Source organism: Stegostoma tigrinum, chromosome 39, assembly GCF_030684315.1.
Source record: "Stegostoma tigrinum isolate sSteTig4 chromosome 39, sSteTig4.hap1, whole genome shotgun sequence".
Classification (NCBI taxonomy): Eukaryota; Metazoa; Chordata; class Chondrichthyes; order Orectolobiformes; family Stegostomatidae; genus Stegostoma; species Stegostoma tigrinum.
In genome coordinates, this window is record NC_081392.1 from 7,478,912 (window position 1) to 7,506,627 (window position 27,716).

A 27,716-nucleotide genomic window follows, 5' to 3' on the forward strand; every position below is an offset into this window, starting at 1 on the left:
TTTTAAATTCCAAATTTTATTAACTGAATTAAAATTTCACTCCTGCTGCTGTTGCAAGATTTGATTCCATCCTTGGATTTCTAGTCAGTGACATTACCACTATGCTCCATCTCCCTTTAACTGTTACCATGATTACTGAAGGATTTACCAACCAAAAAGCTGAAAACAAATGGCAAATAAAATCACAGGATGTAAGAATGATCCGATAGCACCTGCATTGTAAATAATCTTTTAGTAGGCAATGTTCTGTAAGTTTATTTGTCTTGAAAATCATAAATAAAGGAATTATTTGTGCAAGTTGAGAACAGGTATGTTGAAACTCTTTTCCATCACAATTTGGCGTAAGGCACGTCTTTGGGGGATTTTTTCTCCATTGCAGCCTGGGCTGACTTTATAAGGTCATCTGTTTGTAGCATGGACATGTTCCATGTGGCCTGGAGGGAAACAAGGAGATAGCCTCAGTGAATCCTGTTCATTGTTAATGAAAGGAAATCATGAGAGAGTACTAAGGAGGAATAATTGCCATCGAAATGTGTGGGAATTTATTTAGCTGAGGTACTGTCACCTCAAACATCATAAATACTTTATCAAATGGTTCACAGTATCTCAATCCTGGTGAGCAATGCCAAGGGGAATGTACAAGTAATGAGAAAAAAATACAAAAGTAGTACATGATGCCTTGCTCACTTTGAAACAGTGCCACAGGCTCCAAATTCACCATGAGGAGGATAGTACTGTTCATCCAACAGGCATTTACTTTAAAAGATGTGGATGGACACGGGGAAAACAATACATAGACGGAAATGGTCTACCCAGGTCCTGTTGCCTCTCTTAAAGTAAAATGCACTTTCAGCTTTCAAAACATTGGCTATGTGAGTTCATGTTCATTATGAAATGCATGACCTTGGGTTTTCATAAGCACTTCCAATATTCTGGAATATTCTCATGGGAGACTCAAAGTGTCCCCACAGAAACAGAATAAATGGTGGAGCACAGGCTCTTCCTTGAATATCCGGGTGGAGATTTCAAGCGGCAATATTAGTTACTTGAGTCCAATAAAATTGTGTTTAATTCAAGGTGTTCATGGTATATTCAAAAAAACCTCTCACGTGGAAATTCCATTGCAATCTTTAATTGTCTCACATGCACACACCAATCGAGGGGATGAGAGATCAAGTTGTTCCTGTTGCAATGCTGCCCAAGGACCCTTTACTTCAACCTCAATCGTGTGTCTCATACTCACAATATAGTCCAAACCATCCTTAACAGAGTGGTCTCTGGAGTAAATCAGGTTCAGCTTCGTTCCTTGCACTGCCAATGGGCTCTTGCTAGCTATCTCGGATGCCATCTCGAAGGCACCTTCCAACGTGGCTTCTTTGTCTTTAAAGACTCGGCTTCATACAAGGTGAAAGAAAGAAAGCTTGTGATATTAGTCTTCTTCGTGCTGGCAAAGTTCAACATGCCATTTCTTCAGTGTACATTCTTCAGGGGTCAGTGTGCTTTGGAACATTACCAAATTATTTGGGGCAGGGAGAGGGCAAGCAAAGCCAAATCTAACATCAACAAGACCTGGGATTGATGCAGGTACCCTGCCAAAAGAAGGCTGACAGATGGTGGTAATTATCTCTCGGTTTCAGGCCTCAGTAGATCCAAACACAATGGTCCTCAGCCAAGCAAACTGAAATGAGATAATACAGTGCAAATCTCATTTCACACCTCACTGTGGACAAATGTCAACACCATCCCTAGTGTGATAGGTTGTGAAAGGGGAAACATAGAAAGTAAGAACTTGAGTAGGCCATTTGACCCTTCATGCCTCCTCTGCCATTCAATATTCAAGTGTCTAATCAATCAACCCAGTGCGATGTCCCAGTTTTCTCCCCGTACCTTTAGATCCCTTTAGCCCTGAGAACTATATCAAAAGCCTGACAGGCCTCTAGTACTCTATTCAAGTTGCCATTCTTCACACGAGGTCTGATGCTCTATCTCAACACATGTGGCATGACAGCAAAGCACAGATCCACTAAAATCCACTCACAATGCCAAGGACAACTGCAGTCTCAGCTGAGATGCAATAACTCAGGTCAAGACCAAGATCTTAGTACATGGAGCACAGTGTCACAACAGCCAGTGTAAGTGCTCTTTGACCTAATGGGGAACATAAGAACATAAAAACTAGGAGCAGGAGTAGGCCATCTGGCCCTCAGAGCCTGCCCCCCATTTAATAAGATTATGGCTGATCTTTTTGAGACTCGGCTCCACTTACCACTCACTGTAACCCTCAATTCCTTTACTATTCAAAAACATATCTAGCCTTGCCTTAAAAACATTCAGCGAGGCAGCTTCAACCGCTTCACTGGGCAGGGAATTCCACAGGTTCACAACCCTTTGGATGAAGAAGTTCGTCCTGACCTCAGTCCTACATCTGCTTCCCTTTATTTTGAGGCAATGCCCTTGAGTCCTAGTTTCACTGCTAGCAGAAACAACCTCCCTGCCTCCACCTTATCTATTCCCTTCATAATCTTATATGTTTCTATAAGATCTACCCTCAATCTTCTGAATTAAAATGAGTATAATCCCAGTCTACTCAGTCTCTCCTCATAATCCAACCCTCCCAACTCTGGAATCAACCGAGTGAATCTCCTCTGCACCCCCTCCAGTGCTAGCATATCTCTTCACGAGTAAGGAGACCAAAACTGCACACAGTACTCCTGGTGTGGCTTAACCAGGACCCAACACAACCGCAGCATAGCCTCCGTTTTTAAACTCCATCCGTCTAGCTATGGCAGAAAAAAATTCCATTTGCCTTTTCAATTACCTGCTGGACCTGCAATCCTACTTTTAGCGATTCATGCACAAGGACACCCAAGTCCCTCTGCACAGCAGCGTGCTGCAATTTTTTACCATTTAAAACACAGTCCATTTTACTGTTATTCCTACCAAAATGGATGACCTCACACTTATCAATATTGTACTCCATCTGCCAGACCTTTGCCCACTCACTTAGACCATCTATATCCCTCTGCAGACTTCCAGTGTCTTCTGCACACTTTGCTCTACAATTCACCTCAGTATAATCTGCAAATTTTGACATAACACACTTAGTCCCCAGCTCCAAATCATCTAGGTAAATTGTAACAATTGCGGGCCCAACACTGATCCCTGAGGCACACCACTAGACACTGACCGCCAACCAGAAGAACACTCATCTACCCCTACATTTTGCTTTCTACTGATCAACTAATCCTCTATCCATGCCAATACATTATCTGTAGTACCGTGCAACTTTATCTTCTGTAGCAGCCTTTGGTGTGGCACCTTGTCAAATGCCTTTTGGAAATCCAGATACACCACATCCACAGGTTCCCCACTGTCAACCATGCAAGTAATGTCCTTAAAGAATTCCACAAAATTAGTTAAACATGACCTACCCTTCATGAACCCATGCTAGGTGTTCCCAATGGGACAATTTATATCCAGATGTCTTGCTATTTCTTCCTTAATAATAGATTCAAGCATTTTGCCCACTACTGAAGTTAAGCTGACTGGCCTATAGTTACCTGCTTTTAGTCTACTTCCTTTTTTAAACAGTTGCATCACGTTGGCTGTTTTCCAATCTGCGGGAACCACCCCAGAATCCAGTGAATTTTGTTAAATAATTACTAGTGCAATTGCTGTTTCCCCCATCACCTCTTTCAGTACCCTGGGATGCATTTCATCAGGGCCAGGAGACTTGCCTACCTTTAGGGCAGCACGGTGGCTCAGTGGTTAGCTCTGCAGCCTCACAGCGCCAGGAACCCAGGTTCGATTACAGCCTCAGGCGACTGTCTGCGCAGAGTCTGCACATTATCCCTGTGTCTATGTGGGTTTCCTCTGGATGCTCCGGTTTCCTCCCACAGTCCAAAGATGTGCAGGCTAGGTGGACTGGCCATGCTAAATTGCCCGTAGTGTTCAGGGATGTGTGTGTTATAGGGGGATGGGTGTGGGTGGCTTGCTTCAACGGGCAGTGTGGACTTGTTGGGCAAAATGGCCTGTTTACACACTGTAGGGAATCTCATCTCATCTTAGCCCCATTAGCTTGCCCAGCACTGCCTCCTTAGTGATTACGATAGCTTCTGGGTCCTCGCCTGCTACAACCTTCTTGCCATTAGTTTTCGGCATGTGTCTTCCACTGTGAAGACCGACATGAAATAACTGTTTAACGTCTTGCTATGTCCTCATTCCCCGTTATTAAATTGGCCTTCTCATCCACGAAAGGACCAATGTTTACATTTGCCACTCTTCTGTGATTTACATATTTATAGAAATTTTTGCTGCCTGTTTTTATATTCTGAGCTAGTTTACTCTCGTAGTCTATCTTACATTTCTTTATAACTTTTTTTGTGGCTTTCTGTTGGCCTTTAAAGATTTTCCAGGTCGGCGCGACATCGAGGGCCTAAGGGCCTGTACTGAGCTGTGATATTCTACTATTTTCCCACTACTCTTTTTTTTTGTACGTTTTTTTTTTCAATCTGATACTTTCCTTTATTTTCTTAGACATCCATGGCTGGCTCTCTCTTTTCCTACAATTCTTCCTTATCACTGGAATATACTTCTGCTGAGCACTGTGGAACATAGAACATTCAGATAATGTTCAACATCAAGCCCAACATGAGAATAAATCAATCAGATGGATATACTTTTAAAATCTGTGAACAATGGCACTCACTGCACCAACCTATTCGCTAACAGTCCTTATAATGACCTGCTATTATACTACACCCATACATCACCCTTGTCATTTTGGCTTCAGTCTTAGTGAGCCAGACTATTCATGCACATTTGTTCCAGAATGTGTTTTAGAACCCAATGGATAGGTAGAACTTGCATTTACATAGACTTTCAAGACCTTACAATTCCCCAAAAGTATTTGGAAGTGTAGCCAATATTATAAAGTAGGAACTATGGCAATTTGCACAAGGCAGGATCCTCAAATGTGATTACCAGCTGATCTGTTTTGTTGATGTTCTTTGAGGGATAAACACTGGATTATCTCACCTGGGATCTTTTGCTTCCACTGGAGAGGGTATACAAATCTGTGATTTAAAATCTGATCTGAAAGATGACCGTGCAAGGCTCCCTCATCATGACACAAAGTGGTAGTCTGGAAACTCTGCTCAAGTTTTTAGAACAGGCAACAAACCTACAATCTACTGCCGTCTGAGAGCCATCAGTGAACCAGGGCTAGCATGAGGTGTATTAACCTGCTAAGGCTCTGGGTGACCTAGTTTAGCTTCACTTCTATGAGGAGTAGTTAATAGAGCTCTGGTGCCTGATGAAGATGCTCCTGGATATGTCAGAGGTACGAATGTGAGTAGCAAAAAGGAGCGGACTGTACAAGGTCATTGTGCAATGAAGCCTGCAACTTTGCACCTACAGGTCATAAACACAGCAAACAGTTTGACATAAGGCTGAATGTAATATGGAACCAGGTAGATTACCTCACCAGACCACAGCTCAGTGCTTCATCCGCCATCAACTGCCTCGCTGTATAGACCAGTTCGCTCACCAGACTGGAAAAGACAATTAGAAAGATAGATCATAAATCCATTCATAGTTAACTCAACTTTCATTTCACACCCCACTCAACCCCAATACATCTGCTAATTACAAGCAAATACGTCCTGGACTGAAAATTCCAACGTTCCCTAAACCAATGGATGGAGTTAACGTTTTAGGTCCGGTGACCCTTCCTCAGTATAGTTCTAAGGAAGGCCCCCCACAACCTGAAACGTTAACTCTGCTTTTCGCTTCACAGATGCTGCCACACCTACTGAGCTTTTACAGCAACTTTGTCTTTGTTTTTGTTCCTGATTTACAGCCAGATTTGGACCATAACGCTTTCCCAACAGAGACAGAAAGGATGGAGTCAGTCTTTTCCTGCCTCCGGGTAGCTACTTGGTTTGACTCTGATGGGAAAGAGAATCTGCCTCGGACTGAAACAAGCTGCCATTCTACAGGATCATTTGTGCCTCTGACATTGACCAATCAGTTGGATCCTACTTCTGTGTAGTAGCATATTGATTTGAGAGAAGAAACTTGGACAATGCTTAATCCTTTTGGGAATGAGGTGGTGGCAGTGGGAGATGCTTTAAAACTAGGAATCCTAAAGAAACGCTTGTACTTATAGGTATCTTTCCCAATCTCAGGCCATCCCAAAGTACTCTACAGCCAATATTACTAAAAGCATCCTCTTTTGGCCCTTGCATGTATGTATGTATACCAGAATTAATCATTTCCAGTTTGATGCGCGCTCTCCGTGTATTTGCACATTGTTTCTGGCTGTCCTGCAAATATATTGCATTTGGTGACAAGGTAGGGATTGTGGGCAACACTAGCTGAAAACATTGGGGTTGGGTAAGCCTCAAACAAGCCAGTAGAGGAATTGTGAGGATTATTTTTTTTTTGCTGGGAAATTATTGCTTACACTGGAAATCAAACAAAAACAGAAAGCACTTCAGAAGTCTGGCAGCATCTGTGGAGATAGAAATAGTGTTAATGTTATGACTTATTTTCTGTGCCTGGTGAGTTCCTCCAGCACTTTGTTTTTATTTCATAGATAATTGTATGGTCATGGTTTCACAATTATTCCTGAAATCAGCTCAGATCCAAGTAAGAGTCAGTCTGACACATCTGATGAAGGGAAAAATTCAACTGCAGATCAAAGGCAAAATAAGTTCTTTCAGAGAAAACTTCCCTTCAGCCACACAGTCATAGAGCTGTATAGCATGGAAACTGACCCTTCAGCCCAATGCCAACCAGGTATGCTAAATTAATCTAGTCCAATTTGCCAGCATTTGGCCATATCCTTCTAAACCTTTCCTATCCGTATACCCATTCAGACGTTTCTGACTGTTATAATTGTACCAGCCTCCACCACTTTCTCTGGCAGCTCATTCCATATATGCACCACCCTCTGTGCGAAATAGTTCTCTCTCAGGTCCCTATTAAATCCTTCCCCTCTCACTTTAGATCTATGCCCCTCTAGTTTTAGACTCCGCTAACCCGGAGAAAAGACAAGTCACAGGCCAAGACAGGTCAAATTCCTTTCCCTGAAAGTTTGTGTCACGATCATCTTAGGAAAGGGAAACCAGTGGTTAAATTAGATTTGTAAATAAATGAAAAACAAGAGATACATGTAAGTTATACAGAATTCTGAATGTTGTGCAACATATTTGTTAAGGAGAGAGGAGTATAGCAGAACCCTTTTGTGGCCATTTGTATATATCTACCAAAGTAAACTAATTTTCATCTATCCTGCAAAGATATTACTACAATCACTGTTGTAAGAGCCAAAGTATCCAACTTGCACAAAGTAAGATTATTTGTTTTCTCACTGGTATTGACTGAGGGCTAAATATTAGCTGGGTCACTGGTCAGAGCCCTTTCTCTTCTTCAAAACTGATATTGTATATCCACTCAAGAGGGCAGATGGTGTCTCAATTTCATGTTTCATCTGAGAGACAGCACCTCCAACAGTGCAGCATTCTCTTAGTTCTCGACCTAGAATTTTAGAGTAGGAACTGAAACACCTAGCCTGTGCCGCCAACTCAGTAACAGCTAACACAATGTCATTAGTGTAAGTTTGTCATTATCAAACTAATAGGAAATTCAGGGGAAATTTCGGAAAGTAATAGTTGACATTGTCCCACTGAGGTTGAGGTGAATACTACAAAGTTATGTAAATAGAAGATAAATACAGACTCGAGGAATAAAGGCATAAAGCATTTTGTGGACAGAGTTAGATATAAAGTGGTGGGAGCAGGCTTAGTGGCACAGACCTGTTGGGCCTATGTCTGTTCTGTGACTCCTGTGTCATTCTCACCTAGGTCTGTTTTCTTTGAAAGAAAACATTTTTATTATTTATTATTTTGTTATTATTATACATAGCAGAGTTGGTAATCAGCATACAGAAGGGCAGTACCAAAGTCTAAGTCAGACAGAGCAAGGAAGCCGAGAATGAATAGGAGAACAGGAGAAAATAAAGGAAGATGAAGAATATTTGGAAAGATGATGACAAAGAAATAGGCAAGAATGCAATTGTATAGTAACAGAGGCAGAGTCTGGACCTCTCAAGAGTCTGCTTGTGTTACTGGTCTTGCTGTTTAATAAACTTGTAACTGGGACAAAATCCTGGAATTTCCTTCTTAACAGCACTGTGGACGAACCTGCACCAAATGAATTGTGTCAGTTCAAAGCAGCGGTTCTCCACAAACTTCTCAAGGGCAATTTGTGACGGGCAACAAACTCTGGCCTTTCAAACAATGCCCACACCCTTTCAAAGAACATCTTTAAAAAAAGATTACCTGGCATTTCCTATAACTTTGGGCAGTCGCTGCAAAGTGCCTACATCAGCTGCCATTCCAATATCTACTTCCTAAACAGGTAGAAAGGATAGGCTTCAATTTATGCAATTTTATTCAGCAGACTGCCACCAGATGCAATATTAAACAACTCTCAGCAAACGTAGAGCAGTGCTTAGTCATAGATATTCATCAACACTAAAAGCTTTCACTATTTTGCTTTTTACCACCTCGGGATGTTCCAGACTGTTCAGAAGTACTTTTGAAATATAAACAGCATTGAGACGTAGAAAATATGACAGATAATGTGCAGAGTAGGACCACACAAATAGCGATGAAGTAAATGACCCAATCATAAGCTGCAGCTCAGGAATAAATAAGGGCCAGGGCATGCAGCCTCATAACAGTGACCTCGGATATTTTATAACTAGCCGAGGGGGAGAAGATGCTTCAATTTAACAACTCACTCGAAAGATAGCACCTCCTACAGAGTAGCACTCCCTCAATCCCCCATACTGAAGTGTCAACTATGGTTACACTATCAAGTTCTGGACTGGGGGTTGAAGCAACATTCTGACTCTAAGTGCGAGTGCTACAGAACGAGCCACAGCAGACACTGCAGACTTTTAGAAATAGCTGAAGTGGAAAATGACTGGAGAACAACCTAAACAATTAGCTACCCCTAGAATAGACTACTGATGGTGGAAGTTAGTTTAAGACAGTACCTTCTGAATAAATATGGCAATTTCCAATGGAAGGAAGGAATTTTCAGGAATGGGATGTGAAGCTGGAGATGCCGTCTTTAATTTATTCAATATATGACACACTTGGGGAATAATTTTGCCAGTTTGTTCTGAAACTGATCACAGGCATTGATTGTGGATTCTGTCTCCACCAGGTTGGGGACTGCAACTCAAAAGAATCAAAACGCAAAAAATCAAAAAGAAGGACTTAACGCACCAGGTGATACTTTCACACAGGTACTAAGTTTCTCAAGCTTATTCCCATTGTAATAGTCCATGTACACAATACAGACATTGAGAAAATTCTGAGGTTAATAGGTACTGGAATATGTTGCTGAGGCACCACATGAAAAGTGTACAACTCTACACCTTAACATAATTTTTGGAAATTGGTTTTGAAAATCAAGATAACTTGTTTGTCACTTCTATGAAGGGTTTTCTTTTAAAAACCAATTAGAAAGGTCAGAGTGTCCTTCTGAAACAGTGATTAAATTCGACACTTTGTCAGAATGCAGATGACTGAAGACACCTGTGATGTTAACAGAAAGCTGTTTATATCATTGTGCTTATCACAATTAGAGTAAACTTGAAAGGCTGGTATCTTTGTTTTCAGTTCAGAGGAATCTAGTCTTGAGCAAATTTGTATATCATTCAGTTCAGAAAACAGTGATGAGTTGAGAAGCAAGTTTAGCTTTTCCCCTCAAAGTATTCTCCTCACAGGGGAGGTGATGGCTTAGTGGTATCATCGCTGGACTGTTAATCCAGAGGCCCAGATAATGTCCTGAGGACCCAGGTTTGAATCCCACCACGGTAGATGGTGGAATTTGAATTCAATAAATATCAGGAATTAAGAGTCTAATGATGACTGTGAATCCATCGTCGATTGTTGGAAAAACTCATCTGGTTCACTAATGTCCTTTAGGGAAGGAAACTGCCATCCTTACCTGGTCTGGTCTACATGTGACTCCAGACCCACAGCAATGTGGTTGACTCTTCACTGCCCTCTGGGCACTTAGGGATGGACAATAAATGCTGACCTGGACAGAGACGTCACATTCCGTGAATGAATAAAGAAAAAAAAATTCAGGGCAATTCAGGAGACATTTATCTCAGCAGAGAGTTTTAGTCTGTAAAACTTCCAAACCTGGAAGGCTTGGTTAGAAATCGGCAAATTATTAGAGCTGACAGAGTTTAAGTTCTCAGATTTGTGAAAAATTCATACTGGCAGATTTGGAAAGGGCTCATCAAATTGCCTCTACGTGGCAAGGAAACTGTTGGGAGTCAGTTAGATTTGATACAAGAGTAATTTGCCTGGACTTGAGTCTCTGGAAAGGATAACATCAGGAAATAAGTTGAAACATTGTTTTGTTATGTTTTGCTAACTGCCTTTAATATAAGATAGTTGAAAAAGGAACTTATTAAATGGAAGCTCTCACCTTCACCTGGAACCAGGCATCCTGAGAGCATAACCGAATGTCACAGGCAGTAATCAAATCTACACCTGTAAAGGAAAGAACCCTTTCAGTTTACTTTGTGGAAAATAGTGTGCAAGTGGTTCAAGTAGGTATTTAAACATTGCTGATTTGGCAGAATGTGGTTAACATTTGGATTGGAGCCGTTACTCCAAGACAGTGTCTGTGCTGCCAGTCATTTCTTTTGATCTTATCTCTCAGACAGGGAACATTGGCCATGAATTGTTCTTCCCTCCCACCCACGTCCCTGCCACTTTCTGATGAGTTAGTTTTATCACACTCTCACTTCCCCACTTCATAATCCACAGATTAGGAAGCACAAATCCATTACGAATTCCTAGGTGATACAAAGTGAGTGAGTTAGAGGGGAAACAATTCACACCATTGACTATCAGCTGTACATAAATTAATTACGTTTGAGACAGTGTGATAACTGGCCGATAAGCTCCTTTAAGATTATATCCTTCAATTCACATCCAGGTTCTATTGCAAACAGCAGAGACTGTGAACAACCATTAGGCTGTTCCAACCCAGATCATGCTTTATTATATTGAGATGATGTGGCCTTTCACAAACCAGCAACATTCCAGTCTCAGCTCCCCAAATAGACACAGCAAGACAGCAGGGAAACAATCTCATTAGCCTCTATATAAACCTATTTACTGATGGCAATGAGCAACTTCCTCCTTCCTCCATGTCGGCACATGTCCAAAACCAAAAAGCCTGCAGAGATGTTTGAACCACTGGATCTTGCCTACCCTCTGTTGCTCTGGGAAACCAATGGCAATTGACCAGTTTAAAACACATCGACAATGTTCAGTATAGGTTGTCACAAAGGTGGGACATATTGAGCTGGGATAGCAAGTCGCCCCCTCCGACAATTATTACTAAAATGCTGCAACATATCTGCAGCTTCATTTATCAATCTGCAACATAGCTGCAATAAATTCAATTCCATAACCTGTGATTTGCAATTGCTTGATTCTTAATCCATTACAATTCTTGCTAATCCATTACCTGCATGTTTGTGATACTCATTTCCTCCTCCATCTTCACAGACTTGGACACCAAATCTAGGCGGATACTGCTAGTGCAGCTCTGAGGAAGTGCTATTCTGTTGAAGACACTGTCCTTTGGAAGAAACTTTAAACTGAACCATATCTGTCCTCTTGGGGTTAGGTAAAAGATCACACAATCGTACTTCAAGGAACAGTGGAAAGTCTACCAGCCAATATTAATCTCTCAACCCACATAACTAAAAATAGATAAAATGGCTATTTATCTCATCGCTTCCTGTGGGACCTTGCTTTGTGTAACACTTTCTATTTTGCAACAGGAACTAGGCTTCAAAAAAGTATTGATTGTCTGCAAAGAGGTTTGGAACATCCCAAGGTTGAGATAGGGATATGCAAATGATAGGGATAGCAAGAACCGCACATGCCGAAGTTAGAGGAAACACAGTGTGGAGCTGGAGGAACTCAGCAGGTCAGGCAGCATCAGAGCAGTAGGAAAGTTGACATTTTGGGTCAGGACCCTTCCTCAGTAATGCTGAAAAAGGGTCCCGACCTGAAATGTCAATTTTCCTGCTGCTCTGATGCTGCCTGGCCTGCTGTGTTCCTCTGGCTCCATACTGTGTTGTCTTAGATAAATGATAATCTGTCAGCTTGATGTTCCATTTATAATTTCAAAAGAATATTACCATCCCAAATGATCACTGTCGATCCATTATCTCACAGCAAAATGCATTCTAAGTGGATGAGTGAACACGGATTGACCCTATGAATTGTCCTACACTTGTCCTTTGTAACACTTAGCCACGTTACAGCAAACAAGACTCTGACCAGGGACATACACAAGTCAATAATTAACCTGGACTCAGAGTCTGAACTGTCATGGGATGTGGTATCACTGACTGGCTAGTATTTATTACCCATTCCTAATTGCCCCTTAAGAAGGTGATAGTGAGCTGCCTCCTTGAACTACTGCAGTCCAAGTGCTGTAGCTAGACCCACAATGTCCTTTAGGGAGGTGCATCATAACAAGTCTAAACAGGTTAATTAAAAACATCTAAAAAGGGCAGACAATTTGTACACAGTACGCTCCTACCAACAGCAAAACCACAATAACAAGACAATCTATCTTCATAATTTTGATTGAAAGATAAACTTAACCAAAACATCACAGGAGAACTCCCTTGGTTATTTTCAAATTAGTTCACTAGGTTGTTAATTTACAGCCACCTCAAAGCAGGTACAGCAGTGATCTTGGTAATCAAATGCTTGAGCCACAGATAGTCTGCAATAATACCCTCGGACTACTGGTGAGGAGTTTCCATGCATTTAAGATGTCCACTACCTCTCCTTTGAAAAAATCCCTTTATTGTACAAATCATTGTAATGATGAGCACACAGGACACTACAAATTACTTATTTTAAAAAAAATCAAACTCCCAGCTATTTCCTGAAAGAATGACATCACAAAGTTTCACATTTTAAATAAAAATTTCTACTATACAAGATTTAGACAAAGCCCTACCAATTTCACATTATACTTTGCAAACCTGTATTTATCAAAGCTGATAATTGTAATGACCCATTCTGTCTTCAATTCAACACAAGACTTTCCATATATTTTATAGAATCTTTTTCTTCTTCTGAGACCAAAGTGTGACACACAGCTTTCAGGAACTCACTCTGATTCTCCTCAGACTGATGTTTAGGCCTCTTTCTGCAAGGATTGCACTGCTGATTACTTCCACTAGCTTTACTAAACGTATCTGGCAATTTTTAAGGACTGATGAACCTGGAGTTGTTGTCCTAAGCATAGGCGCCACTCACAATTCCCACTTAGTGACTTCAAACTAAAAAACACCTTCGGTTCCTAATGGCTTCTCTACTCCTTCTTCTGGCTATTGGTAGATATACCGCTGCTTTTTCACAGCCTTACATGCTAAGCCCTATTGACATTCCCTCTCCGTTTCTCTCTGCTTGTGAACCCAAAACACAGAAGCTTACTCCCTGACTCCGTACCATACAGCCATACATCGATGTTCCAGAGATCTCAGCTAATTATCTTTCACCTTCAAAACAATCCTTTGATTTGGGACCCATATGTATAATTTATATTTCTAATGGTGACTACAATAATTTTTCTAGACATACTGGCTTTATCAAGAAACCCCTTTACAAGTCATTTTAATTCTTTTGATCTGGAAATGTACATGAATAAATTCAAAATACCTGCTGAGGCAAATTGACTTCTCCAGATAGATCCAATGTAGCCATTATAATCTTGGGTGTGAATTACCTTTACTAATCTCTCACGAACACAATGAAACTTGCCTTTTGAACTGTAATTATCCAGGTCTGTTGAATTGCACTTATTTTGGGATTGTTTACCAGTTCCTTAGTCAGATTTTCCATTTATCTACATTGACGACTGAGTCCCTAAAACTAAACTACCTCTCTGACCACATGAATTACAAAATTATATACTTTCACAACAGTATGGAGACACGCAAGAGTTAGTCAGTAGCTCATGTGGAGGATTCTATCCCTCACAAAATGAACCTTCTAGATTATTAAAATAACTCAAGCACTTACCTCCTCCAATGCACGCATTATGGACTGCTGCAATGACTGGCTTAGGACACTGAAATGGAGACAAATTAAAACTACACTCAGCAAACAGTGGATTTATGCACATTTGAACACCTTTGTAAAGGGTCGCTATCTGGAGTACAAGCCAAAGTTCTCCTCTGTCTCGGAGAACAGGTTGGATTTTGTGATCAGACTAACAAAGATGCATAAGTTGGAGAGGTAAAAATGGAAAACAAAGTAACCTAATAATCAGAGAGGATGAAAAGTACTTTATTCAACCAATGCAACATCATGGTCCACTCATATGGGTGCTTGCTGGGCTTTAGGAGACAACAATGTGACTTGGGGCTAAAATAATCTGTTGCCCAAACTGAGTAGTTGAGCAGAGTACCTTTTCCTGAAGGGCACTGGAGAATCAGACAAATATTTCATTCAATTTCACAACATGCAGCTGTGAAATTTCGCTCACACACTGCAGCAATTATTAAACACTAATTAAATCACCAGAGAATTTTTTAGGTGTAGTATGTAAGGTAAAGTCACCACTGACCCAGAAGACCATGGGGCTATGTAGAGATTACAACAAAGGATTTCATTTTATGCTCTCCCACTGGGCAGGCAGTGGGTTGATGGGAGCGGTACTGCGGCCACGTGTGCATACTCCACACGTGGGATCTGTGGGTGTGTCTCTCCACAGGGGTGTATGCATGTATGTATACAAACATGCACGTGTGTTATCTGTGAGCACGTACAGGTGCATGCAGCTGTGGATGGGTGTCTGTATGACAGAGTTTGGGGTGGAAACAGATTTCAGCTTGTTAACATGGTTACTGTTAATCTGAGCTGTATTGCACTGATCGTGCAAAAATAAGGTAGGATTTCATGACTGTGATTGTGAACTGTGGCTTGGAATCCACATGGGAACTGCAATTTGGCATCCAGGTGCAAAGTGCAACTTGATTCTGAGGCTGAACCAGGAAGGATCCTGGTAAAACGACAGTCATGGATCATACCTTTTCTATAACATTAAAGCTCTCCTGATATTGAAGGATCTTGTTCCTCATGTGCCAGGCCTTCCTTGCTGTATCATCTCCTGGAGGCTGCAATACGTCTCCAGCCATGTCCATCAGATCGATTCCTGCAAACATCAGCACATTGCTGATTCAAATCAGTCATCAACATAAAATAATTAGCCATCTCCTTGTTACATTCACTGATTAGGAAGGCTGCTGAAGTTAAAACAGGATTTAAGAAAATACAGTCCAGAAGTAGGGCATTTAAACCATCCAACTTGTGTTACTGTTCATCCTCAAACACTCTCCCCTATCAAACCAATAGTTTCAGAGATAGTAAGAACTGCAAATGCTGGAGAATAGAACATAGAACATAGAACAGTACAGCACAGAACAGGCCCTTCAGCCCACGATGTTGTGCCGACCATTGATCCTCATGTATGCACCCTCAAATTTCTGTGACCATATGCATGTCCAGCAGTCTCTTAAATGACCCCAATGACCTTGCTTCCACAACTGCTGCTGGCAACGCATTCCATGATCTCACAACTCTCCGTGTAAAGAACCCGCCTCTGACATCCCCTCTATACTTTCCTCCAACCAGCTTAAAACTATGACCCCTCGTGTTAGCCATTTCTGCCCTGGGAAATAGTCTCTGGCTATCAACTCTGTCTATGCCTCTCATTATCTTGTATATCTCAATTAGGACCCCTCTCCTCCTCCTTTTCTCCAATGAAAAAAGTCCAAGCTCAGTCAACCTCTCTTCATAAGATAAGCCCTCCAGTCCAGGCAGCATCCTGGTAAACCTCCTCTGAACCCTCTCCAAAACATCCACATCTTTCCTATAATAGGGCGACCAGAACTGGACGCAGTATTCCAAGTGCAGTCTAACCAAAGTTTTATAGAACTGCAACAAGATCTCACGACTCTTAAACTCAATCCCCCTGTTAATGAAAGCCAAAACACCATATGCTTTCTTAACAACCCTGTCCACTTGGGTGGCCATTTTAAGGGATCTATGTATCTGCACACCAAGATCCCTCTGTTCCTCCACACTGCCAAGAATCCTATCATTAATCCTGTACTCAGCTTTCAAATTCGGCCTTCCAAGTTGCACCACCTCGCATTTATCCAGGTTGAACTCCATCTGCCACCTCTCAGCCCATCTCTGCATCCTGTCAATGTCCCGCTGCAGCCTACAACAGCCCTCTATACTGTCAACAACACCTCCAACCTTTGTGTCGTCTGCAAACTTGCTGACCCATCCTTCAATATTTTCCTTCTACTACCACTCGCTGCCTTCTGTTGGCCAGCCAATTCTGAATCCAGACAGCTAAGTTCCCCTGTATCCCATTCCTCCTGACATTCTGAATGAGCCTACCATGGGGAACCTTACCAAATGCCTTACTGACGTCCATATACACCACATCCACAGCTCGACCCTCATCAACTTTTCTAGTCACATTCTCAAAGAACTCGATAAGGTTTGTGAGGCATGACCTGCCCCTCACAAAGCCGTGTTGACTGCATTTGATCAAGCCATGCTCTTCCAGATGGTCATAAATCCTATCCCTCAGAATCCTTTCTAACACCTTGCAGACGACAGACGTGAGACTTACTGGTCTGTAATTGCCAGGGATTTCCCTATTTCCTTTCTTGAAGAGAGGAATTACATTTGCCTCTCTCCAGTCCTCAGGTACGACTCCAGTGGAGAGCAAGGATGTAAAGATCCTCGCAAGTGGCGAAGCAATTGCATTTCTCGCTTCCCAAAGCAGCCGAGGACAAATCTGGTCTGGGCCTGGCAACTTGTCAATCTTAATGTTTGACAAAATTTTCAGCACATCAGCTTCCTCTATCTCTATCCATTCCAGTAGGCACACCTGCTCTTCAAAGGTTTCATTCACTACAAAGTTTGTTTCTTTCGTAAAGACAGAAGCAAAAAACTCATTTAGGGCTTCCCCTACCTCCTCAGGCTCCACACAGAAGTTCCCTATGCTATCCCTGATCGGCCCTACTCTTTCTTTGACCATTCTCTTATTCCTCACATTAGTGTAAAATGCCTTTGTGTTCTCCCTAATCCGTTCTGCCAAGCCTTTCTCGTGCCCCCTCCTGGCTCTCCTCAGACCATTTTTGAGCTCCTTCCTTGCCTGCGTGTAATCCTCTCTAGCTGAGCTTGACCCTAGCTTCCTCCACCTTACGTAAGCTACCTTCTTCCTTTTAACAAGAAGCTCCACCGCTCTCGTCATCCAAGGTTCCTTTATCTTACCCCTTCTTGCCTGTCTCAGAGGGACATATTTACTCATCACTCACAACAACTGTTCCTTAAACAGTCTCCACATGTCTATAGTGCCTTTACCATGGAACAATTGTTCCCAGTCCATGCTTCCTAACTCATGTCTAATCGCGTCATAGTTTCCTCTTCCCCAATTAAATATCCTCCCATTTTGCCTAATCCTCTCCTTCTCCATAGCTATGTAGAACGTGAGGCAGTTATGGTCACTATCACCAAAATGCTCTCCAACCACAAGATCTGATACCTGCCCCGGCTCGTTTCCGAGCACCAAGTCTAGAATGGCCTCTCCCCTCGTCGGCCTGTCAACGTACTGAGTTAGGAAACCCTCCTGAACACACCTTACAAAAACAGCTCCATTCAAATCTTCTGCTCGAAGGAGGTTCCAATCAATATTGGGAAAGTTAAAGTCACCCATTACAACAACCCTACTGCGTCCACACTTTTCCAAAATCTGTCGACCTATGCTTTCTTCAATCTCCCTGCTGCTATTGGGGGGCCTGAATCTGAGATAACAAGGTGTAGAGCAGGATGAACACAGCAGCCAGCAGCATCAGAGGATTTGAAAGTATGGATTTTTATGTGTCATATATGCCATAGCTGATTCTTTTCAAGCTTAAGGTCACACTTACCTGCAGTAAACATTTTTCCAGCTCCTGATACAACAACTACTCTAAGGTCCGTGTCATGGGCAATTCTTTTAAAGCAATCCACCATCTCTCTGTTGGAACAAGACAGTGTCAGCACTGTTGTAGCACATAAGGTTTAAAGCCTCCAATGGCTAAGCGTTCAAGTTATTTAAGCAGCAGTTACTAGACGGCAAACAACTCACTATGCTGGAGAAAGCAAAGGGGTGTGAAGTCAGGGTGAATGGCTGGAAATAACAAGGCAGGTCAGCATCACTACTGACAGTTACAGCAAGATAATAAATCCACCTGGATATTATAACCATGATAAAACATATGGACAACTGATGTTTGAATTCCATCAACTAATTTAATATCTGGTTCTTTCATTAGCCCCAATAAGCTTCTATCTCTGTAACCTCCTCCGGCCCTCAGGCCCCTCCCAATCTCTGTAATGTCCTCCAGCCCTGACTTCTCCCTATCTCTGAATTTCCTCCACATTCAAAACTCGTAAGATCGCTGTGCTCCAATTCTGGCTCTCTACCCATCCTGATTTCAATCACTCTATCGTTAGCTGTCGGCTGCCAGGGCCCTAACTTGTGGAATTCCCCCCTTAAATTCTCTGCCTGACCTCCTCTCCTTCCTCTTTTGAGATGCTTCTTAACACTTACTTCTAACAACTTTTTCCTCACCTATCCTAAAATCTCCTTTTGTGACTCGTGTCAAATTTAGTTTGATAGCCCTTTAGCAGCATATGAACATTTTACCAGTTTAATGATTCTAATAAGCAATTCACATGCTGTGGTTATTCTCTCCAGAAAGGAGCCTGGGCAGGAAACTGTCAGATATACCCTTCCTACAATGGAACCCCTAACAATAAGATCCAAGAAATAGGAACACGAGTAGGCCATTCAGCCCCTCAAACCTGCTCCATCTTCAACAGGACCATGCCTGATCTGACATTCCTCATGTCCACTTTCCTGCCCTTTGCCTGTAATCCACTGATCAAGAATTTATCTCTGCTTTAAATATACAGAAGGACTATTGTCCCACTGATCTCTTCAGCAAAGAGTTACAAAGACTCACAACCTTCAGAGAAGAAAGTCCTCTTCTTTTTAAACTTTAAAATGGCACCCCTTTATTTGAGACTACTACCTCTGGTCCTTGACTCTCCCATGAAGGGGAACATCTGCTAAGCATTCACCTGTAAAACTTACCTCAACAAGGCTGTAAAAATCCCATACGTTTCAATGCGATCACCTCTCATTCTTCTAACCTTCAATCAGTCCCAACCTGATTAGTCTTTGCTCATGAGACAATTCTTTCATACCAGGGATCATCCTGGGGAACCTTTGCTGAACTGCCTCCAACGAAATGATATCCTTCCTTTATTAAGGTGGCCAAAACGGCTCTCAGTACTCCAGATGTGGTCTCACTAGCACCTTGAACAGTTGCAGTAAGACTTCCCTATTGTAATCTTCCAACCCCCTTAGGAAGGATCAACATTCCATCAATCTTCCTGACTACCTGCTGTACCTGTGTTAGCTTTCTGCATTTCATACACAAATGCCCCCCAAAATTGCCTTGCATTGCAGCTTTCTGCAGTTTTTCTCCACTTACGTAACTGTTTCTTTGTTCTCCCTTCAAAATGATCAACTTCATTTTTTTCCAAACTATACTCCTTCTGCCAAATTTTTGCCCACTTACTTAACCTATCAATATGTCTCTGTGAACTGTCTGTATCCCTCTCAGAACCTGTCTTTCCACATATTTTAATATCATCTGTGAATGTGGCTAATGGTACATTCACTTTCTTTCAAGTCATTAATATTTATTGCAAACAGTTGTAGACTCAGCTCTGATCCTTGTACAACCCCAATGGTCACAGGTTACCAACCTGAAAAAGAATCCCAGATCCCCAACCTGCTGCTTCCTGCCAATTCTCTATCCACACTAATATACTAACTCCAACTCGGTAGGCTCTTATCTTATGACTTGACCTTTCGTAAGGGACCTTGTCAAATGTCTTCTGGTCAAATGTCCAAATATAACACATCCACTGGTTTCCCTTTATCCACTTTGGTTGAGACTTCTTTGAAAAACTGTAATAACTCTTTCAGGTCACTCCTGGATTACATTATGATTTTTCAAATGTCTGCTATTATTTCCTTAATAATCAATTCCAATACTTTTCCAACAGTGGATGTTAAAATAAATCAGCATTTACCCTATAAACTATAACTATGTACAATTACTGCTTTTCGTCTCCTTCCCTTTTTGAATATAGGTGTCATATTGTCAGTTTTCCAATCCTCTGGTTACTTCTCCAGAATCCAAGGATTTTTGGAAAATTACAACCAACGCATCCATTATTTCTAGAGCTCCCACTTTTAGGTGGGGCGCTACGATGCTTGTATCATTGGTACCACTTCTCAAGCAACATAGGCTAAGGACCAAGCCCATGGTCTTTTGGTCTCTTATGCTTCTTACATCAAGAAGTCCCTTTAATCAGCAGTTAATCAAAGGTAAATGAAGGATCCCTTTAATCAATGAGTACTCAATGTTAAATCAGGCAATCCCTTTGACCAAGAATAAATCAGTGTTACTCAGTGTTAAACATTATTCAACAAAATTTGCTGTCACCTCCAAAGCACGTTGTTCATTGCGTTCCTCTTCTCGGGTCTGTTCAATTCCACATGCAGCACACTGTCTCTTGCTTGCGAGACATGCAAAGTCTCAAAATTGTACGAGGGCATAGCAGTAGACATTGCCCGTATTCTGAGCTGCAACGTTTGGAACAGGCCTCGACCTGCAAGGGTGATCAGAAGTGGACTAAGACTGAACAGAAACTCGTGCACTTGGTCCCTAAAATGCAAAGTCTTTCCCCCACATTCATTTCTGCACAACTTGAATTGTGGAATAGCGTCAATCCACAGAGAGGGCTTAGGGAAGCTCGAAGCCAGAGAACAGGTCACATGGCAGAAAACCCTGGAACATGCTACGGTATCTCAGGTAGACAGAGAGGAGTCTTGAGCAGATAGGAATGCATCAAAGCAGACAAGGAAAGGTCAAGGAGCAGACAGGGGTGTTTTGGAACAAACAAGGAGTTGTCTTGGAGCAGATTGGGACGGGTCTTGCAACAGATGGGATGCCTTGGGACTGCTCAGGCAGGATCGTGGTGTAGAAAAAAAAGAGGTCCGGAGGTAAACAAGATATCCTAAGACAGAGAAAGAGTGAGCTCTGAGACAAATTGTAGGGGTAGAATAGAACCCGAACACCATGGGGATATAGCAAATAGGTACAGCAAGATGGAGTGAAGGATTTCTCACTCCAGAATCATTGAACAACTGTGACAATTCACTACTGAAGTTCACCGTCCTCAATCAATGCTAACTTGCAAATCTGTGGAATCAAAATTTTCCTTCACATTCTGGATGTTGTTCGGGTTTAAATTGATGATATGGGAACAGTGGGATTACATTAGAGAATCTCTCTGCTCTTTCCTACATCACTTAGGTACAGTTCCCCCTGATAACTCTCTTTATTTAATCGATTGTTGTCCAGGGTTACATCATTCACAGTCCACGGACTCTGTGTCACTTGGACAGTGCTGTTCCAATTGGAGTGTTGCAATATTTCAAATGAGGAGCAAACTCTCATGGATAGGGAAAGGAGAATGGAACGAGGAAGAGGAAATCATTTGTCTGGGTTACAAGTCATCAAATTTAAATTCTCACCAAGGCTTGAGAGAATTCAAAGCAGGCATTCCAGTACAGTACTATGGGATTGCCGCACTGTCAGAGCGTACACATTTGAAGGGGCCCCTTCAGTTCTTTGAGACGTTTAATTGTTATGGGAGGCGCCACAAACTGAAAATCCTTTTTAACAATATTGTGAAGTGGAGATCCGATCACAACAGGTTTCATAGTTTCATTGCAACCCCAAATTCCACTCTGGTGCAAAGATGCAGTGGCGAAGGAAGAAACTCATGAGAGGAAATCCAACCACATCAACCCCAATTCCAATTACGACTGTGTGATATCAGCAGAAAACTAGCTGGTTTTTAGTGCATTTATTTCCGGCATCGCTGATTGGGCCAAAATTTATTGTCCATCCCTAAATGCCCTGAAGAAGGCAAGCCGTATTATGGATAAGACCAAACCCCTCAAATTATTTTAAGAAGGTAGACCCTAACTTTTTCTTATTTTAAAGGCAAACATGAAGGGCTATGTTCCGTTGTAATGGGACTGGTCAAATATAGAACATAGAACATTACAGCACAGTACAGGCCCTTTGGCCCTCGATGTTGTGCCGACCTGTCATACCGATCTCAAGCCCATCTAACCTACACTATTCCATGTACGTCCATATGCTTGTCCAATGACAACTTAAATGTACCTAAAGTTGGCGAATCTACTACTGTTGCAGGCAAAGCCTTCCATTCCCTTACTACTCTCTGAGAAAAGAAACTACATCTGACATTTGTCCTATATCTTTCACCCCTCAATTTAAAGCTACGCCCCCTCATGCTCGCTGTCACCACCCTATCCATCCTATCTAACCCTCTGATTATTTTATATGTTTCAATTAAGTCACCTCTCAACCTTCTTCTCTCTAATGAAAACAGCCTCAAGTCCCTCAGCCTTTCCTCATAAGACCTTCCCTCCATACCAGGCAACATCCTAGTAAATCTCCTCTGCACCCTTTCCAAAGCTTCCACATCCTTCTTATAATGTGGTGACCAGAACTGTACACAATACTCCAAGTGCGGCCGCACCAGAGTTTTGTACAGCTTCACCATAACCTCTTGGTTCCGGAACTCGATCCCTCTATTAATAAAAGCTAAAACACTGTATGCCTTCTTAACAGCCCTGTCAACCTGGGTGGCAACTTTCAAGGATCTGTGTACATGGACACCGAGATCTCTCTGCTCACCTACACTACTAAGAATCTTACCATTAGCCCAGTACTTTGCCTTCCGGTTACACCTACCAAAGTGCATCACCTCACACTTGTCTGCATTAAACTCCATTTGCCACCTCTCAGCCCAGCTCTGCAGCTTATCTATGTCTCTCTGCAACCTACAGCATCCTTCGTCACTGTCCACAACTCCACCTACCTTAGTGTCATCTGCAAATTTACTAACCCATCCTTCTCATCCAGGTCATTTATAAAAATGACAAACAGCAGTGGACCCAACACCGACCCTTGCAGTACACCACTAGTAACTGGTCTCCAGGATGAACATTTCCCATCAACTACCACCCTCTGTCTTCTTTCAGCAAGCCAATTTCCCATCCAAACTGCTATATCTCCCACAATTCCATTCCTCCGCATTTTGTACAATAGCCTATTGTGGGGAACCTTATCGACAGCCTTCCTGAAATCCATATACACCACATCAACCGGTTTACTCTCATCTACCTGTTTGGTCACCTTCTCAAAGAACTCAATAAGGTTTGTGAGGCACGACCTTCCCTTCACAAATCTGTGCTGACTATAAATATTTGACATTAAGCAAAAAAAAATTTATTTAAAGCCTATAGTTAAAATACAAACAAAATGAAGAACTTATAATAACGTAGCTCTATTGGATGACTTAACCAAATAACAGATGCGTAACTATTATTAACTCACTGTTCCGATATGTAACACCCCACAAACACAACCATTGGTGAAAGGGGAAATTCAGAAATATATTCTCACAATCCAGGAGGAAAGAAACATCAAGAGAAAATTCAAAGCAGCCAGGAGACATTTACTGAAGCTTCCAACTCAATTGAGACCCCAACAGTTTCTGATGCTATTGAGAAACCAAAACCCAGAAATCCTGATCTGAGAGAGCTGGCTGCATACGTTCAATGATAATGGGAACTGCAGATTCTGGAGAATCCATGATAATAAAACGTGAGGCTGGATGAACACAGCAGGCCCAGCAGCATCTCAGGAGCATAAAAGCTGACGTTTCGGGCCTAAACCCTTCATCAGAGAGCTGATGAAGGGTCTAGGCCCGAAACGTCAGCTTTTATGCTCCTGAGATGCTGCTGGGCCTGTTGTGTTCATCCAGCCTCACATTTTATTATCTTGCATACATTCAAGCTGTTTTTTAAAACAAAATCCAAGGTCTCCCAAGTTGTTTACTCAAGCAGCCTTCACTAACCACTTCAGAGCCTCTCATTCAATCTCTCTCTTAAAAGAAACCAGGACAAAATAACATCTTAAAGCCACAGCATCATCACACCTTCTTGAATCACTGTAGTCTATGTGTGGCGTAGGGACACTGATCGAAGCAACTTCTAGAATTTTGACTCACTGATGCTGAAGGAACAGCAACACATTTCCAAGTCTTACAGGTGACACTTCCAGGTGGTAAAGGATGTAGGTTTGGAAGGTGCAGTCATTGCAGTCTGGGAGAGTTGCTGCAGCGTATTCCGGAAGAAATGCACGCTGCTGCTACTAAGTGTCAGTACTGGAGGGATTTGGAACGTGGTGCCAGGCTCTGTCCTGGACGGTGTCGAGCTCCTTGAGTGTTGTTGAAGCTGCAGCCATCTAGGCAAGTGTGGGGTATTCCATTACTCATGGAATTTGACTCGACTTATGCCTTGTGGATGGTGGGTTCTGCTAATTATTGTCCAGGCCATGAATGCTGAGGGAGATTGAGATTCTCTTGTTACTAGGAAAGTTGCAGGTCAAGACTTTCAGCCTTAGCCAACTGCCAGGCTCTTCCAGGCAGCAGTAAACTTCCTCTCACACCCTCCCACAGTGTACTCTCCTTTTCTTTAAAAATCCCAGATCATTAACAAAAACCCCAATGTTTTTATCTGCCCCGCACTGTACAGTAGTTAACTGTCTCACGGTATGGAGTGCCCAGGTTCGACTCCGGCCTCGGGCGACAGCGGGCAGTTTGCACATGCCTGGGTGGTCAGCTCTTTGGAGGGTCGGTACAGACTCGGTGGGCCGAATGGCCTCCTTCCGCCCGATTGAACCCCCAAACCAGGGATAGTGCCCCACTCGCACGGACTTTATTTGGTTCCGAAGGCTTCCTGGCGCCTCCGCAAAACTAAAGTCCGCTTCACCCTGGGAGGCGCTGAACCGGCGGCTTAACCGCACACGAACCAGACGTGTCCCCCAGATACCGCCCTCCGGCCACAAAAGCCCCGGACTCACTCACAACCGCTCCGCAATCCCGCAAACAGCAGGCCAGCCATCAGCCCCCCGCAACAGCAATCTGCGACCGTGACATACAGCGCCGCCCACGGCCCGGCAGAGTCACTGCGGTACAGCGCCACCCACGGCCCGGCAGTCACTGCGGTACAGCGCCACCCACGGCCCGGCAGTCACTGCGGTACAGCGCCACCCACGGCCCGGCAGAGTCACTGCGGTACAGCGCCACCCACGGCCCGGCAGTCACTGCGGTACTGGGTACAGCGCCGCCCACGGCCCGGCAGAGTCACTGCGGTACAGGCTACAGCACCACCCACAGCATGGCATAGTCGCTGTTGTAGTACAGCATATAGCGCCACCGACAGCCCAGCATAGTCGCTGCACCATAAAACCACACAACATGTCCAATAGAAACGAGGTAGAGAAGAATAGAGGTAACGTGTATCCTCGAGCCTGAGGATGGTAATATTGACAGAAAATGGATAATTACAACTTAGGGTTGGGGGGAAGGGGTTAAAAAGTGATCATCAAAATTGATTGAAAGCTTGGAAGTAGAAATGAGATTCTGTTCCTCCATTTAGTTATGAGCTTCATTGGAACATACTGCAGCAATGACAGCAAGATGGTGTTGAAAAGGGCGAGCAATTGGAAGGGCAGGATCATTCTTAGATAAGGTGCACTGCTAAACAGTCACCAAGCCTGCATTTGGTTGCGCCAATGTAAAAGAGACCACATGTAAATAGGCAACAGTAGACTAGATTGAAATTTAAAGCACTGATTCAGCTGGAAGGTGTTTGGGCCTTGAACAATGAGATGGGAAGACGCAATTGCAAGAGGCAGTGTAGGGTCAGAAGGGAGAGAATGGAGATGAGGAAGTGTTAGAAGTGATGGCGGGGAAGAGAAAAATCCCTACAACGTGGACATAGGCCATTCAGCCCACCAAGTCCACGTAGACGCTACCCCTACCATCGCTGTGTAACCCTGCATTTCGCATAGCTAATCCACCTAGCCAGCAATGTCTGCAGTGTGCAGAAAAATTAACATGAAAAACCCATCTAACCTTCACATCTTTGCACCATGAGAGGAAACCCACTAAGAAACAGGGATGGTGTGTAAACTGCATACAGTTGCCCAACAGTGGAAGTGAACTTCTGGTACTGTGAGGCAGCAGTGCTTACAAGCCCAGCCTTGGACCTCAGACAGATGCAAATGAGTCGAGGAGAGTGACTTGACACAGTCAAGCTGACTGTGGGAGTTAGTAGGTTTGTAATGGATTTAAGGGCACAGCATATCCCCAGAAATGCAAACAGTAGTCAAGGAAGGGGCAAGGATGGACTAAATGAAGTTAAATATGGATACTGAAAACTAACATTTATTTTACCAATTCGGGACAAACTCAGGAAGCAGCAATAATGCAGTTATTGCCATACTAATGAAGAGTTGAGAAAATATGCCGAGTACACATGTTCTACATACCCTACGAGAGAGGCAGGTATAACTGGGACCCATAGCCACTCCATTCAATTGGAGACAGAGTTAAGGAAGAAATAGTTACTCAATGGGAGTATGTATTTTTCACTGCCCTGATTAAGTGAGGAGACTTGAAAATGAAAAATGGTATCAAAATAAAAGAATAATGCAACATTGAATGGAAGTAAAATCAAAGTGAGGAAAATTTTTTATTAAAATTCAAAGGCTGAAGTGTCAGGAAGACAGCTAGCTACAAAATCTTAAAAGTAAAAAAGTACAATGAGAAAAGTTATGCCACTGTTTGTGCACAGAAAGCAGCGGAGGCCAAAATACTGAGTGTTTAAGGAGGCAGATACAGTTCGCAGAGCTAAAGGGAATCAATGGCACGGGGGAAAGAAAAAGCAGAAACAAGGTATGGAGTTGGAAGATCAGCCAAGATTGTATTTATGTGTCAAAGCAATGCAAAAGTAGTGTGTGAAAGAAATGCAAGACTGAAAAAGCCCAAAATGTTTAACAAGTAGAACAATTAAGTAAAAGATTCAATGACCTAAAAGTGCCAGAGAAACAGGTAAATAACTGCACTGCAAGTGTCTTAAACTGAATAAACTTCTAGCCCTAGGCAGCACCTGATGTAATATGGTAGAGGCAGCTTTAATGTAAGATACAATGGAGTCCAAAAAAAAGGTCTTGGTAAAACAACAAGGCACTCATCAGATCAACCTAGAACATACAGTCAACAGCTTTAGGACCCTCATCCAAGAAAGCATATCGTGGCGTTGGAGGCAATCTAGGAGGTTCACAAGCTTGTTCTCAGGTACAGCAGGGATTATCTTATGAGGTGTTGTGGATTTCAGGCCTGCACTCATCGAAATATACAAGATTCCTAGGGGAGTTGACAGGGTAGATGTGGGAGAGTCTAGAACTAGAAGGCATACCATGGTAAGGGATTACCCAGTTAGGGCAAAAATGAGTATTTCATCTCAAAGGGTAGTAAACC

General features: G+C 42.6%; 1 protein-coding gene across 3 annotated transcripts; it reads right to left on the reverse strand.

The window, feature by feature from the left end:
• On the reverse strand, nt 1-25,379 carry ech1 (enoyl CoA hydratase 1, peroxisomal). Of its 3 annotated transcripts, none has more exons than XM_048522523.2 (10): nt 25,257-25,379; nt 20,729-20,894; nt 18,092-18,180; nt 15,170-15,294; nt 14,160-14,208; nt 10,522-10,586; nt 8,346-8,416; nt 5,481-5,552; nt 1,244-1,394; nt 1-434 (listed from the first exon to the last, which is right to left on the reverse strand). In XM_048522523.2, exons 1-10 carry the CDS (start codon nt 25,291-25,293, stop codon nt 330-332), a joined length of 930 nt encoding a protein of 309 aa, XP_048378480.1. In that variant the 5' UTR covers nt 25,294-25,379; the 3' UTR covers nt 1-329. The 3 variants fall into 3 exon arrangements, with proteins under 3 accessions (XP_048378480.1, XP_048378479.1, XP_059496889.1); XM_048522522.2 differs by having other exon boundaries at nt 25,253-25,368; XM_059640906.1 differs by lacking the exon at nt 25,257-25,379 and adding an exon at nt 24,399-25,226.
• Nucleotides 25,380-27,716: the final 2,337 nt, after the last annotated feature.